The sequence below is a fragment of the Oncorhynchus kisutch genome, unplaced genomic scaffold, assembly GCF_002021735.2.
Source record: "Oncorhynchus kisutch isolate 150728-3 unplaced genomic scaffold, Okis_V2 scaffold759, whole genome shotgun sequence".
NCBI lineage: Eukaryota > Metazoa > Chordata > Actinopteri > Salmoniformes > Salmonidae > Oncorhynchus > Oncorhynchus kisutch.
This window is the reverse complement of record NW_022262704.1, coordinates 94,298-110,421: the sequence shown is the minus strand read 5'-3', so window position 1 is coordinate 110,421 and position 16,124 is coordinate 94,298. Positions and strand designations below refer to the sequence as shown.

General features: G+C 42.3%; 1 protein-coding gene across 4 annotated transcripts in view; it reads left to right on the top strand.

Annotated features, from left to right (window-relative positions):
• Positions 1-16,124, top strand: part of LOC109888113 (B-cell receptor CD22-like) — a 39,639-nt gene that overhangs the window by 10,648 nt on the left and 12,867 nt on the right. For all 4 annotated transcript variants that reach the window (XM_031816190.1, XM_031816189.1, XM_031816187.1 and 1 more), the window contains exons 3-6: positions 1,831-2,178; positions 2,342-2,554; positions 5,184-5,513; positions 11,905-12,159. In XM_031816190.1, the coding sequence (XP_031672050.1) occupies positions 1,831-2,178; positions 2,342-2,554; positions 5,184-5,513; positions 11,905-12,159 (1,146 nt within the window). The remainder of the gene's footprint in view (positions 1-1,830; positions 2,179-2,341; positions 2,555-5,183; positions 5,514-11,904; positions 12,160-16,124) is intronic.

The following is a 16,124-nucleotide window of genomic DNA, read 5'->3' as shown; positions in this document are numbered from 1 at the left end:
TAGGTAGACTATACTGACCTGTGGTAGGTAGACTATACTGACCTGTGGTAGGTAGATTATATTGACCTGTGGTAGGTAGACTATATTGACCTGTGGTAGGTAGACTATACTGACCTGTGGTAGGTAGACAATACTGACCTGTGGTAGGTAGACTATACTGACCTGTGGTAGGTAGACTATACTGACCTGTGGTAGGTAGACTATACTGACCTGTGGTAGGTAGACTATACTGACCTGTGGTAGGTAGACTATACTGACCTGTGGTAGGTAGACTATACTGACCTGTGGTAGGTAGATTATATTGACCTGTGGTAGGTAGACTATATTGACCTGTGGTAGGTAGACTATACTGACCTGTGGTAGGTAGACTATACTGACCTGTGGTAGGTAGACAATACTGACCTGTGGTAGGTAGACTATACTGACCTGTGGTAGGTAGACTATACTGACCTGTGGTAGGTAGACTATACTGACCTGTGGTAGGTAGACTTTACTGACCTGTGGTAGGTAGACTATACTGACCTGTGGTAGGTAGACTATACTGACCTGTGGTAGGTAGACTATGCATGTGTAAAAGCATAGTGCACAATGGAAGTACCAAAACACCTTGATATAGGGGAGGTGCATACAAGATGAGGAGGACATTTAGCTAGCATGGAAGACATTATAAAGTAAACCTGCTAAATAACTAATTTTATCCAGATATACAACACACTACCCTCCCCTGTGGCCAATAAAAAAAACACACAACCCTCCCCAAAGCAACTAAAAAGGTTTGACAACCCTCCCCAAAGCAACTAAAAAGGTTTGACAACCCTCCCCAAAGCAACTAAAAGGTTTGACAACCCTCCCCAAAGCAACTAAAAGGTTTGACCACCCTCCCCAAAGCAACTAAAAAGGTTTGACAACCCTCCCCAAAGCAACTAAAAAGGTTTGACCACCCTCCCCAAAGCAACTAAAAAGGTTTGACCACCCTCTCCAAAGCAACTAAAAAGGTTTGACAACCCTCCCCAAAGCAACTAAAAAGGTTTGACCACCCTCCCCAAAGCAACTAAAATGTTTGACCACCCTCCCCAAAGCAACTAAAAGGTTTGTCAACCCTCCCCAAAGCAACTAAAAAGGTTTGACAACCCTCCCCAAAGCAACTAAAAAGGTTTGACAACCCTCCCCAAAGCAACTAAAAAGGTTTGACCACCCTCCCCAAAGCAACTAAAATGTTTGACCACCCTCCCCAAAGCAACTAAAAGGTTTGTCAACCCTCCCCAAAGCAACTAAAAAGGTTTGACAACCTTCCCCAAAGCAACTAAAAAGGTTTGACAACCCTCCCCAAAGCAACTAAAAAGGTTTGACAACCCTCCCCAAAGCAACTAAACAAGTTTGACAACCCTCCCCAAAGCAACTAAAAAGTTTGATAACCCTCCCCAAAGCAACTAAACAAGTTTGATAACCCTCCCCTATTTTGGACCCCCCAGTAAATTGTGATGTGTCCCTAACACGTTAGTGAAGGAAATTAAGAAATTTATTAAAATGCTGGAAGTGAATGCTGGAATGAAACTATTAACTATGCAAATGAGCGAGAGCTGTGTACATTCAGGAAAGAGATGCCTGGCTCAAGTAGAAGCCTGTCTGTAATAAAGCATTTGTTATGTTCAGTTATTTATCGGTAATCAAATAAAACGCCCAAACTAATTGAAGTTTTACGGTAGGCCAGGCCTCACTAACTATAGTAGCACAGCACACCTTGATCTGTTGTCTCTCGATCCGTCCCTTAGTCTGTGCCAACAGACCTTGGCTTAATTTTGATACAATTGTGTTGCATGACTTTTTCAGTGGTGCTGGGTCAGGATGGCTGGAATGTGACTTACACCAAGAATAGAATCTGTGTCTTGAAGGGGTCTTCAGTGGAGCTGTCCTGCTCTTACACATATCCCAGTGGTCATACAGTCACAACAGCCTTCTGGTTCACTGAATTGGGGACTGGTGTAGAACCTGACAGTCTAGGTCAGGACCCAGAGTATTCAGGTCGTCTGGAGTATCATGGAGACAAGAAGAATGGTCAAAGCCTGAAAATAACAGACCTGGGAGAGAGTGACTCTGCTGAGTACAAGTTCAGATTTATGACAAATCAGGAAGGAGGGAAATATATGGGCAGTCCTGGAGTCACTCTGTCTGTCACAGGTACAGTAACATTCAATATAGTTAAACTGTTGAATTCCATTTAGTTCAGGATAATTGTCTTGGTTTGTATTTATGTCTGTATAACATAGGATTTCTTCCATCTTCGTATTAGAGTGATAAGTCAGTGATAAAGGGATTTACAGTGATATTGTTTTTTCTCCAGGTCTTCAGGTGAAGGTGACTGGTGGACATCAGGATAAGACACTGACCTGTAGCACCACCTGTACTCTGACTGACAACCCCACCTACATCTGGTACAAGAACGGACACAAAGTAAAGGAGGACACTTCCAGCCTGTACTCAGACTCCTTTAGTGATGCAGACAGGTACTCCTGTGCTATAAAAGGCCATGAGGATCTCCACTCTCCTGCAGTCTGTGAGTGTGGACTTTTAAATACATTTTCATACAAATAAAATGTTGTTTCCGGTTGTGAGATGATTCTAATTGTATTTGCTGTTAATGTGCCGTCCACTTCTGCTTTAGTTCCGTATCTTCGTAGGGCTTCAAGATTGTATATCAAATTCAGAAGATATATTCATGTTTGTGGGTGAATTTACTTCTACCAGATGCCTTTTATGAAGACCTTTACTCAACATGTTGACACATTGAACACCCTTTATGAAGACCTTTACTCAACATGTTGACACATTGAACACCCTTTATGAAGACCTTTACTCAACATGTTGACACATTGAACACCCTTTATGAAGACCTTTACTCAACATGTTGACACATTGAACACCCTTTATGAAGACCTTTACTCAACATGTTGACACATTGAACACCCTTTATGAAGACCTTTACTCAACATGTTGACACATTGAACACCCTTTATGAAGACCTTTACTCAACATGTTGACACATTGAACACCCTTTATGAAGACCTTTACTCAACATGTTGACACATTGAACACCCTTTATGAAGACCTTTACTCAACATGTTGACACATTGAACACCCTTTATGAAGACCTTTACTCAACATGTTGACACATTGAACACCCTTTATGAAGACCTTTACTCAACATGTTGACACATTGAACACCCTTTATGAAGACCTTTACTCAACATGTTGACACATTGAACACCCTTTATGAAGACCTTTACTCAACATGTTGACACATTGAACACCCTTTATGAAGACCTTTACTCAACATGTTGACACATTGAACACCCTTTATGAAGACCTTTACTCAACATGTTGACACATTGAACACCCTTTATGAAGACCTTTACTCAACATGTTGACACATTGAACACCCTTTATGAAGACCTTTACTCAACATGTTGACACATTGAACACCCTTTATGAAGACCTTTACTCAACATGTTGACACATTGAACACCCTTTATGAAGACCTTTACTCAACATGTTGACACATTGAACACCGTTTATGAAGACCTTTACTCAACATGTTGACACATTGAACACCCTTTATGAAGACCTTTACTCAACATGTTGACACATTGAACACCCTTTATGAAGACCTTTACTCAACATGTTGACACATTGAACACCCTTTATGAAGACCTTTACTCAACATGTTGACACATTGAACACCCTTTATGAAGACCTTTACTCAACATGTTGACACATTGAACACCCTTTATGAAGACCTTTACTCAACATGTTGACACATTGAACACCCTTTATGAAGACCTTTACTCAACATGTTGACACATTGAACACCCTTTATGAAGACCTTTACTCAACATGTTGACACATTGAACACCCTTTATGAAGACCTTTACTCAACATGTTGACACATTGAACACCCTTTATGAAGACCTTTACTCAACATGTTGACACATTGAACACCCTTTATGAAGACCTTTACTCAACATGTTGACACATTGAACACCCTTTATGAAGACCTTTACTCAACATGTTGACACATTGAACACCCTTTATGAAGACCTTTACTCAACATGTTGACACATTGAACACCCTTTATGAAGACCTTTACTCAACATGTTGACACATTGAACACCCTTTATGAAGACCTTTACTCAACATGTTGACACATTGAACACCCTTTATGAAGACCTTTACTCAACATGTTGACACATTGAACACCCTTTATGAAGACCTTTACTCAACATGTTGACACATTGAACACCCTTTATGAAGACCTTTACTCAACATGTTGACACATTGAACACCCTTTATGAAGACCTTTACTCAACATGTTGACACATTGAACACCCTTTATGAAGACCTTTACTCAACATGTTGACACATTGAACACCCTTTATGAAGACCTTTACTCAACATGTTGACACATTGAACACCCTTTATGAAGACCTTTACTCAACATGTTGACACATTGAACACCCTTTATGAAGACCTTTACTCAACATGTTGACACATTGAACACCCTTTATGAAGACCTTTACTCAACATGTTGACACATTGAACACCCTTTATGAAGACCTTTACTCAACATGTTGACACATTGAACACCCTTTATGAAGACCTTTACTCAACATGTTGACACATTGAACACCCTTTATGAAGACCTTTACTCAACATGTTGACACATTGAACACCCTTTATGAAGACCTTTACTCAACATGTTGACACATTGAACACCCTTTATGAAGACCTTTACTCAACATGTTGACACATTGAACACCCTTTATGAAGACCTTTACTCAACATGTTGACACATTGAACACCCTTTATGAAGACCTTTACTCAACATGTTGACACATTGAACACCCTTTATGAAGACCTTTACTCAACATGTTGACACATTGAACACCCTTTATGAAGACCTTTACTCAACATGTTGACACATTGAACACCCTTTCATTTTTATTTATTTTGAAAGTTTAAAAACTACAATGCTGAAAGAGTAGTCACTTCCTGGTTACTTTCACAGCATATCATTATGGTTTTCACTACTAATTGTTTTCATACTTTATTAACAACATGCGTGTATACTAGTAGGTATTGCAATGACATATTTATGTAAGGTGTTTTGTTGTCTTTTTGTATTTCAGGTCAGAACTGTTGGATTGTGACTTACACCCATCAGAGTATCTGTGCCTTGAAGGGGTCAACAGTGGACATATCCTGCTCTTACACATATCCCATTGATCATGAGATCAAAACAACTTTCTGGTTTACTAAATGGGAGTCTGATATGGATCCTGAAGATCTGAGCTCAGTCCCAGGATATGAGGGTCATATAGAGTACCTTGGGGATAAGAAGAGTGAGGGTACCCTGAGAATCACAGACCTGAGATTGAGTGACTCTGCTGGGTACAGATTCAGATTAATAACATCTGGAGATAAGTTTGCTGGCTCACCTGTCTCCCTGACTGTCACAGGTAATCTGTCACACATCTGTTACGGTGACCATATTACCACCACACAGCCAGTCATGAGTCATGAGGCCTGTCAAATTCCACGTGACCGTTTAGCCACGATAATTAGCCTTCTCCAAGCTCAGATGCTTCTGATGATCGTTAGTAGCCTTTCTAACTGCCTGGTACTCAGCAATATTTTGTCCCTCTAATAACTCTGACATCAATGCAAATGTGATCGAAAATCTAACCAAACATGAGCTCATGTTGTGCAACATTTCTATAGGCTGTACAATTGCGTGAGAAAACTGAGTGATGGCCTCTATTGAAAAGAGGAGGATCCCATCAGCTTTCTATAGGCTAGGCCTACTATACTAAAAAACATAAATGGATAGCGTCCAGTCATAGATACCATTTGGCCACATAAACCCACAAACATTTACAATAGCAAAATCACAATAATCACAAGAATGGCTTCAGATCAAAGTCCACATTGAGACCGAAGGGAGCAAGGGTCTTTAAATTAAAGATCCAGGCAAGCCTCTCGTTTTAACAATAAATTGTTGAGGTCACCCCCTCTCCTAGGGAGGGTGACATGTTCGATGCCAATATAACGCAGAGACACGTTTTTGCACCTAATGGTGCTACGATACTTATTATTCACATAATTTTTACCACAAGGACAAGTTATAAGATAAATAACTGCCTTAGTGGAGCACGTGATAACACCTTTGATTGGGATCTGTTTCCATATTTGGTGGTGTTTGAATGATCTACATTTATAAGTGCCATTGCATTGAGCACAGCCATTACACTTGTAGTTTCCATCCATTAGGGGCGCAAATCAAATCAAATTCAAATCAAATCAAATTTTATTTGTCACATACACATGGTTAGCAGATGTTAATGCGAGTGTAGCGAAATGCTTGTGCTTCTAGTTCCGACAATGCAGTAATAATGAACAAGTAATCTAACTAACAATTCCAAAAAAACTACTGTCTTATACACAGTGTAAGGGGATAAGGAATATGTACATAAGGATATATGAATGAGTGATGGTACAAAGCAGCATAGGCAAGATACAGTAGATGATATCGAGTACAGTATAACATATGAGATGAGTATGTAAACAAAGTGGCATAGTTAAAGTGGCTAGTGATACATGTATTACATAAGGATGCAGTCGATGATATAGAGTACAGTATATACATATGCATATGAGATGAATAATGTAGGGTAAGTAACATTATATAAGGTAGCATTGTTTAAAGTGGCTAGTGATGTATTTACATAATTTCCCATCAATTCCCATTATTAAAGTGGCTGGAGTTGAGTCAGTGTCATTGACAGTGTGTTGGCAGCAGCCACTCAATGTTAGTGGTGGCTGTTTAACAGTCTGATGGCCTTGAGATAGAAGCTGTTTTTCAGTCTCTCGGTCCCAGCTTTGATGCACCTGTACTGACCTCGCCTTCTGGATGACAGCGGGGTGAACAGGCAGTGGCTCGGGTGGTTGATGTCCTTGATGATCTTTATGGCCTTCCTGTAGCATCGGGTGGTGTAGGTGTCCTGGAGGGCAGGTAGTTTGCCCCCGGTGATGCGTTGTGCAGACCTCACTACCCTCTGGATAGCCTTACGGTTGAGGGCGGTGCAGTTGCCATACCAGGCGGTGATACACCCCGCCAGGATGCTCTCGATTGTGCATCTGTAGAAGTTTGTGAGTGCTTTTGGTGACAAGCCGAATTTCTTCAGCCTCCTGAGGTTGAAGAGGCGCTGCTGCGCCTTCTTCACGATGCTGTCTGTGTGAGTGGACCAATTCAGTTTGTCTGTGATGTGTATGCCAAGGAACTTAAAACTTGCTACCCTCTCCACTACTGTTCCATCGATGTGGATAGGGGGGTGTTCCCTCTGCTGTTTCCTGAAGTCCACAATCATCTCCTTAGTTTTGTTGACGTTGAGTGTGAGGTTATTTTCCTGACACCACACTCCGAGGGCCCTCACCTCCTCCCTGTAGGCCGTCTCGTCGTTGTTGGTAATCAAGCCTACCACTGTTGTGTCGTCCGCAAACTTGATGATTGAGTTGGAGGCGTGCGTGGCCACGCAGTCGTGGGTAAACAGGGAGTACAGGAGAGGGCTCAGAACGCACCCTTGTGGGGCCCCAGTGTTGAGGATCAGAGGGGTGGAGATGTTGTTGCCTACCCTCACCACCTGGGGGCGGCCCGTCAGGAAATCCAGTACCCAGTTGCACAGGGCGGGGTCGAGACCCAGGGTCTCGAGCTTGATGACGAGCTTGGAGGGTACTATGGTGTTGAATGCCGAGCTGTAGTCGATGAACAGCATTCTCACATAGGTATTCCTCTTGTCCAGATGGGTTAGGGCAGTGTGCAGTGTGGTTGAGATTGCATCGTCTGTGGACCTATTTGGGCGGTAAGCAAATTGGAGTGGGTCTAGGGTGTCAGGTAGGGTGGAGGTGATATGGTCCTTGACTAGTCTCTCAAAGCACTTCATGATGACGGATGTGAGTGCTACGGGGCGGTAGTCGTTTAGCTCAGTTACCTTAGCTTTCTTGGGAACAGGAACAATGGTGGCCCTCTTGAAGCATGTGGGAACAGCAGACTGGTATAGGGATTGATTGAATATGTCCGTGAACACACCGGCCAGCTGGTCTGCGCATGCTCTGAGGGCGCGGCTGGGGATGCCGTCTGGGCCTGCAGCCTTGCGAGGGTTAACACGTTTAAATGTCTTACTCACCTCGGCTGCAGTGAAGGAGAGACCGCATGTTTTCGTTGCAGGCCGTGTCAGTGGCACAGTATTGTCCTCAAAGCGGGCAAAAAAGTTATTTAGTCTGCCTGGGAGCAAGACATCCTGGTCCGTGACTGGGCTGGATTTCTTCCTGTAGTCCGTGATTGACTGTAGACCCTGCCACATGCCTCTTGTGTCTGAGCCGTTGAATTGAGATTCTACTTTGTCTCTGTACTGGCGCTTAGCCTTGCGGAGGGAATAGCTGCACTGTTTGTATTCGGTCATGTTACCAGACACCTTGCCCTGATTAAAAGCAGTGGTTCGCGCTTTCAGTTTCACACGAATGCTGCCATCAATCCACGGTTTCTGGTTAGGGAATGTTTTAATCGTTGCTATGGGAACGACATCGAATCGCACACCGAATCAGCGTATTCGTCAATGTTGTTATCTGACGCAATACGAAACATCTCCCAGTCCACGTGATGGAAGCAGTCTTGGAGTGTGGAGTCAGCTTGGTCGGACCAGCGTTGGACAGACCTCAGCGTGGGAGCCTCTTGTTTTAGTTTCTGTCTGTAGGCAGGGATCAACAAAATGTAGTCGTGGTCAGCTTTTCCGAAAGGGGGGCGGGGCAGGGCCTTATATGCGTCGCGGAAGTTAGAGTAACAATGATCCAAGGTCTTTCCACCCCTGGTTGTGCAATCGATATGCTGATAAAATTTAGGGAGTCTTGTTTTCAGATTAGCCTTGTTAAAATCCCCAGCTACAATGAATGCAGCCTCCGGATAAATTGTTTCCAGTTTGCAGAGAGTTAAATAAAGTTCGTTCAGAGCCATCGATGTGTCTGCTTGGGGGGGGATATATACGGCTGTGATTATAATCGAAGAGAATTCTCTTGGCAGATAATGCGGTCTACATTTGATTGTGAGGAATTCTAAATCAGGGGAACAGAAGGATTTGAGTTCCTGTATGTTTCTTTCATCACACCATGTCACGTTGGCCATAAGGCATACGCCCCCACCCCTCTTCTTACCAGAAAGATGTTTGTTTCTGTCGGCGCGATGCGTGGAGAAACCCGTTGGCTGCACCACTTCGGATAGCGTCTCTCCGGTGAGCCACGTTTCCGTGAAGCAAAGAACATTACAGTCTCTGATGTCCCTCTGGAATGCTACCCTTGCTCGGATTTCATCAACCTTGTTGTCAAGAGACTGGACATTGGCAAGAAGAATGCTAGGGAGTGGTGCACGGTGTGCCCGTCTCCGGAGTCTGACCAGAAGACCGCCTCGTTTCCCTCTCTTTCGGAGTCGTTTTTTTGGGTCGCTGCATAGGATCCGCTCCGTTGTACTGTTTGTAAGGCAGAACACAGGATCCGCGTCGCGAAAAACATATTCTTGGTCGTACTGATGGTGAGTTGACGCTGATCTTATATTCAGTAGTTCTTCTCGACTGTATGTAATGAAACCTAAGATGACCTGGGGTACTAATGTAAGAAATAACACGTAAAAAAACTAAAAACTGCATAGTTTCCTAGGAACGCGAAGCGAGGCGGCCATCTCTGTCGGCGCCGGAATCAAATAGACGTGGTGCAGGGATATCTTGGGGTGGTAAATCAGAGTTTACCAATTGATCTCTGAGGTTTCTTCCCCGTGAGAATACGACCAAGGGAAGGTCCTAAAACACATTACTGATACTATCATTGGATCTTAGAATGTGCCAATGTTTGAACGATTCCCTTAATTTGTTCAGTGCACCTTGAAAAAGGTCATGTCTCGTTATGTTTTGAATTTTCTCAATGACTGTATTAATCGGACCATTTTTGTACCCCCTCTCCTTGAATGTTCTCTGCGTTTCAGCCATATTTCTGTCTATCTTCTTTTTTTTTACAAACTCTTTTGATTCAACAGAATTGGCTGAAGAGCAAACTGTTTTTCAAGGGAACAAACTTTTACGATCAGTAGGTTTTCTGTAAAGATCAGTGCATAGAACATTATCTTCAAACAAGATCAGAAGATCAATAAATAAGTGAAGTGAAGTGATGGCTATTTAACAGTCTGATGGCCTTGAGAGAGAAGCAGTTTTTCAGTCTCTTGGTCCTAGCTTTGACCAACCTGTACTGACTTCAGCTTCTGGATGATAGCGGGGTGAACAGGCTGTGGCTCGGGTGGTTGAAGATCCTTATGGCCTTCCTGTGACATCAGGTGCTGTTGTTGTCCTTGAGGGCAGGCAGTGTGCCCCCGGTGATGCATTTGGCAGACCGCACCACCCCCTGGAGAGCCCTGCAGTTGCAGGCGGAGCAGTTGCTGTACCAGGCAGTGATACAGCCTGACAAGATGCTATTACTATAATTACCTTATTAAGGGCAGTCATACAGACACAGTAGTGGTATGTCACAGAAAAGTACCTAATTTAGTATTGCACATAAGAGGACATGATACACAGTTAATGCGGAAAGTGTTCAGACCCCTTGACTTTTTCCAAATGTTGTTACATTACAGCCTTATTCTATAATGGATTAAAGATCAGATTTCCATAAGTATTCATAACCATTACTCAGTACTTTGTTAAAGTACCTTTGGCAGCAATTACAGCCTTGAGTCTTCCTGGGTATGGCGCTACAAGCTTAGCACACCTGCATTTGGGGAGTTTCTCCTATTCTTCTCTGCAGATCCACTCAAGCTCTGTCAGGTTGGATATGGAAAGTTGCTGCACAGCTATTTTCAGGTCTCTCCAGTGATGTTCGATCGGGTTCAAGTCCAGGCTCTGGGTGGGCCACTCAAGGACATTCAGAGACTTGTCCCGAAGCCACTTCTGCGTTGTCTTGGCTGTGTGCTTACAGTTGTTGTCCTGTTGGAAGGTGCCTTTTGGCAAACTCCAAGAGGGCTGTCATGTGCCTTTAACTAAAGAGTGGCTTCTGTCTGGCCACTCTACCATAAAAGCCTTATTGGTGGAGTGCTGCAGAGATGGTTGTCCTTCTGGAAGGATCTCCCATCTCCACAGAGGAACTCTGGAGCTCTGTCAGAGTGACCATCGGGTTCTTGGTCACCTCCCTGACCAAGGCCCTTCTCCCCCGATTGATCACTTTGGCCAGCTCTAGGAAGTGTCTTGGTGGATCCAAACTTCTTCCATTTAAGAATGATGGCAGCCATTGTGTTCTTGGGGACCTTCAATGTTGCAGAATTGTTTTGGTACCCTTCCCCAGATTTGTGCCTCGACACAATCCTGTCTCGGAGCTCGACGTGCAATTCCGTCGACCTCGTGTCTTGGTTTTTGCTCTGACATGCACTGTCATCTGTGGGACCTTATATAGACAGGTGTGTGCCTTTCCAAATCGTGTCAATTGAATTTACCACAGGTGTACCACAATCAAGTTGTAAAAACATATCAAGGATGATCAAAGGAAACAGGATGCACCTCAGCTCAATTTCGAGTCTCATTTCAAAGGGTCTGAATACTTATGTAAATAAAGGTATTTTTTTTATTTCATTCAATCATTCAATCTAAAAACCTGTTTTTGCTTTGTCATTATGGGGTATTGTGTGAAGATTGAGGGAAACAATTATTTCAATGCATTTTAGAATAAGGCTGTAACATAACAAATTGTGGAAAAAGTCAAGGGGTCTGAATACTTTCGAATGCACTGTATGGGAGGACAATATTAATTGTTTTATTTTTACTCTAGATGTTGTGTTGGAGATGGTTCCTACATCTGTGTCAGAGAGTGAGAGTGTCACACTGACATGTAGAACCAAATGTACGATGGACCCAATCGCAGCATTTATTTGGTATAAGAATGGACAACCTATACCAAACAGCAACACCTACTCTCTTGTCTATAGCCTATTCTCAGTCAGCAGTGAGGATACAGGCAGATACTCCTGTGCTGTAGAAGGCCATGAGGATCTCCCCTCTGGTGAAGAGACTCTCACGGTCAGATGTAAGTTTAAACCTTTAGTTTGGTATTATAACATTGTATTGACAGACATTAGCTCCACATGATACTTGAATTGATCAACCTCAATAAAAGGGTGAATCTAAGAGTCATTGTGTGGAGGAGTACAGTTGAAGTCGGAAGTTTACATACACTTAGGTTGGAGTCATTAAAACTTGCTTTTCAACCACTCCACAAATGTCTTGTTAAAACCTCTTTGGGCTGCAATCCCGTTAACGGGATGATATGACAACAGCCAGTGAAAGTGCAGGGCGCCAAATTCAAAACAACAGAAATCTCATAATTAAAATTCCTCAAACATACATGTATGTAATAACATTTTAAACAGTCATCTTGTTGTTAATCCCACCAGTGTCCGATTTCAAATATGCTTTTCAGCGAAAGCACCACAAACGATTATGTTAGGTCACCACCAAGACACCACCAAGCCACCACCAAGCCATTTTTCCAGCCAAAGAGAGGAGTCACAAAAAGCACAAATTGAGATAAAATTAATCACTAACCTTTGATGATCTTCATCAGATGACACTCATAGGACTTCATGTTACACAATACATGTATGTTTTGTTTGATAAAGTTCATATTTATATCCCCAAAAAAGTTTACATTGGCACGTTACGTTCACTAGTTCCAAAAACATCCAGTGATTTTGCATAGCCACATCGATTCAACAGAAATACATAAATGTAGATGATAATACAAGTTATATACATGGAATTATAGATATACCTGTTCTTAATGCAACTGCTGTGTCAGATCTTTAAAAAAACTAACAGAAAAAGCAAACCATGCAATAATCTGAGACGGCGCTCAGAAATATAATGCAATTAGCCGCCATTTTGGAGTCAACAGAAACCAGAAATCACATGATAAATATTCCCTTACCTTTGATGATCTTCATCAGAATGCACTCCCAGGAATCCCAGGTCCACAATAAATGCTTGATTTGTTCGATAATGTCCGTTATTTATGTCCAATCAGCCTCTTTTGTTCACGCGTTTGGTACACTTATCCAAACGCTGGTGCTGGTCCACCATTTCTTCGGACAAAAACTTCTAAAAGTTATATTACAGGTCGAAGAAACATTTCAAACTAAGTACAGAATCAATCATTATGATGTTTTTATCATAAATCGTCAATAAAGTTCCAATCGGAGAATTCCTTTGTGTCTTGAGGAGGAACGGAACACAGGAAGATATCATGTGCTATGCGCGTGACCAGGAAATGGCTCTCTGCCAGAAAGCTGACTCATTCCCCTCTTATTCAGTCCCACAACACAGTAGAAGCCTCATTCAAGTTTATATAGACAGCTGACATCTAGTGGAAGCCCTAGGAAGTGAATCTTCATTCATATCCCAATGTGATTTCATTAGGGAATGGGTTGAAAATATACCAACCTCAGATTTCTCACTTCCTGTTTGGATTTCTTCTCATGTTTTTGCCTGCCATATGAGTTCTGTTATACTCACAGACATCATTCAAACAGTTTTAGAAACGTCAGATAATAATTTGCATATATTAGCAACTGAGACTGAGGAGCAGGCCGTTTACTCTGGGCACCTTTCATCCAAGCTACTCTCTTGGCAGGCATATGAAGTTTTAACAAACTACAGTGGCTTGTAAAATGGCATTTTTCCTATTTTGTTGCCTTACAACCTGGAATTAATATATATACATATATTTATTTATTTTTTACCCCTTTTTCTCCCCAATTTCGTGGTATCCAATTGTTTTTAGTAGCTACTATCTTGTCTCATCGCTACAACTCCCGTACGGGCTCGGTAGAGACAAAGGTTGAAAGTCATGCGTCCTCCGACACACAACCCAACCAAGCCGCACTGCTTCTTAACACAGCGCCATCCAACCCGGAAGCCAGCCGCACCAATGTGTCAGAGGAAACACCATGCACCTGGCAACGTTGGTTAGTGCGCACTGCGCCCGGCCTGCCACAGGATTCGCTGGTGCGTGATGAGACACCGGCCAAACCCTCCTAACCCGTGCGTCGCCCCACGGACCTCCCGGTCGCGGCCGGTTACAACAGAGCCTGGGCGCAAACACAGAGTCTCTGGTGGCACAGCTGGCACTGCAGTACAGTGCCCTTAACCACTGCGCCACCCGGGAGGCTATTAAAATATATTTTGGGGGGGGTTTGTAAATTTTGATTTACACAACATGCCTACCACTTTGAAGATGCAACATATTTTTATTGTGAAACAAACAAGAAATAATTTTTAAAAACTGAAAACTTGAGCATGCATAACTATTCACACAATGCCTTTTGGTGAACACCAAACTTGTTTGCTTATTTTTTTCTTTAAGCAATGGCTTTTTTCAGTCCACTCTTCCCAAAAACCCAGTTCTGTGGAGTGTACAGCTTAAAGTGGTCCTATGGACAGATACTCCAATCACCGCTTTGGAGCTTTGCAGCTCCTTCTAGGTTATCTTTGGTCTCTTTGTTGCCTCACTGATTAATGCCCTCCTTGCCTGGTCTGTGAGTTTTGGTGGGCAACCCTCTCTTGGCAGGTTTGTTGTGGTGCCATGTTCCTTCCATTTGTTAATAATAGATTTAATGGTGCTTCATGGGATGTTCAAAGTTTATGATTTTTTTTACAACCCAACCCTGATCTGTACTTCTCCACAACTTTGTCCCTGACCTGTTTGGAGAGCTCCTTGGTCGTCATAGTGCCGCTTGCTTGGTGGTACCCCTTGCTTAGTGGTGTTGCAGACTCTGGGGCCTTCCAGAGCAGGTGTATATATACTGAGATCATGTGACAAATCATCTGACACTTAGATTTAACTAATTATGTGACTTCTGAAGGTAATTGGTTGCACCAGATATTATTTAGGGGCTTCATAGCAAAGGTGGTGTATACATTTGCACGCACCACTTTTCCGTTTGCATTTTTTTAAAATATTTTTAAACAAGTAATTTTTTTCAATTCACTTCACCAATTTTGACTATTTTTGACGAAAAACTATTTAAATTACAGGTTGTAATACAACAAATTAGGAAAACGCCAAGGGGGGTGAATACATTTGCAAGGCACTGTATAGTTTTGGCAAGTCAATTAGGACATCTACTTTGTGCATGACACAAGTACGTTTTCAAACAATTGTTTATAGACCGATTATTTCACTTATAATTCACTGTATCACAATTCCAGTGGGTCAAAAGATTACATACATTAAGTTGACTGTGTCTTTAAACAGCTTGGAAAATTACACAATTTCAGATGTCATGGCTTTAGAAGCTTCCGATAGGCTAATTAACATCATTTGAGTCAATTGGAGGTATACCTGTGGATGTATTTCAAGGCCTACCTTCAAACTCAGTGCCTCTTTGCTTGACATCATGGGAAAATCAAAAGAAATCAGCCAAGACCTCAGAAAAAGATTGTAGACCTCCACAAGTTTGGTTAATCCTTGGGAGCAATTTCCAAACACCTGAAGGTACCACGTTCATCTGTACAAACAATAGTATTCAAGTATAAACACAATGGGACCACGCAGCCTTCATACCGCTCAGGAAGCAGATGCGTTCTGTCTCCTAGAGATTAACGTACTTTGGTGTGAAAAGTGCAAATCAATCCCAGAACAACAGCAAAGTTAAAATGTGATGTGAAGATGCTGGAGGAAACGGGTACAACAGTATCTATATCCACAGTAAAACGAGTCCTATATCAACATAACCTGAAAGGCCACTCAATAAGGAAGAAGCCACTGCTCCTTAAACCGCCATAAAAAAAAAGCCAGACTACAGGCTCAATACTAATTGATGTAAACTTCTGACTCACTGGGAATGTGATGAAAGAAATAAAAGCTGAAATAAATCACTCTCTCTACAATTATTCTGATATTTCACATTCTTAAAATAGTAGTTATCCTAACTGACCTACGACAGGGAATTGTTACTAGGATTAAATGTCAGGAATTGTGAAAACTGAGTTTAA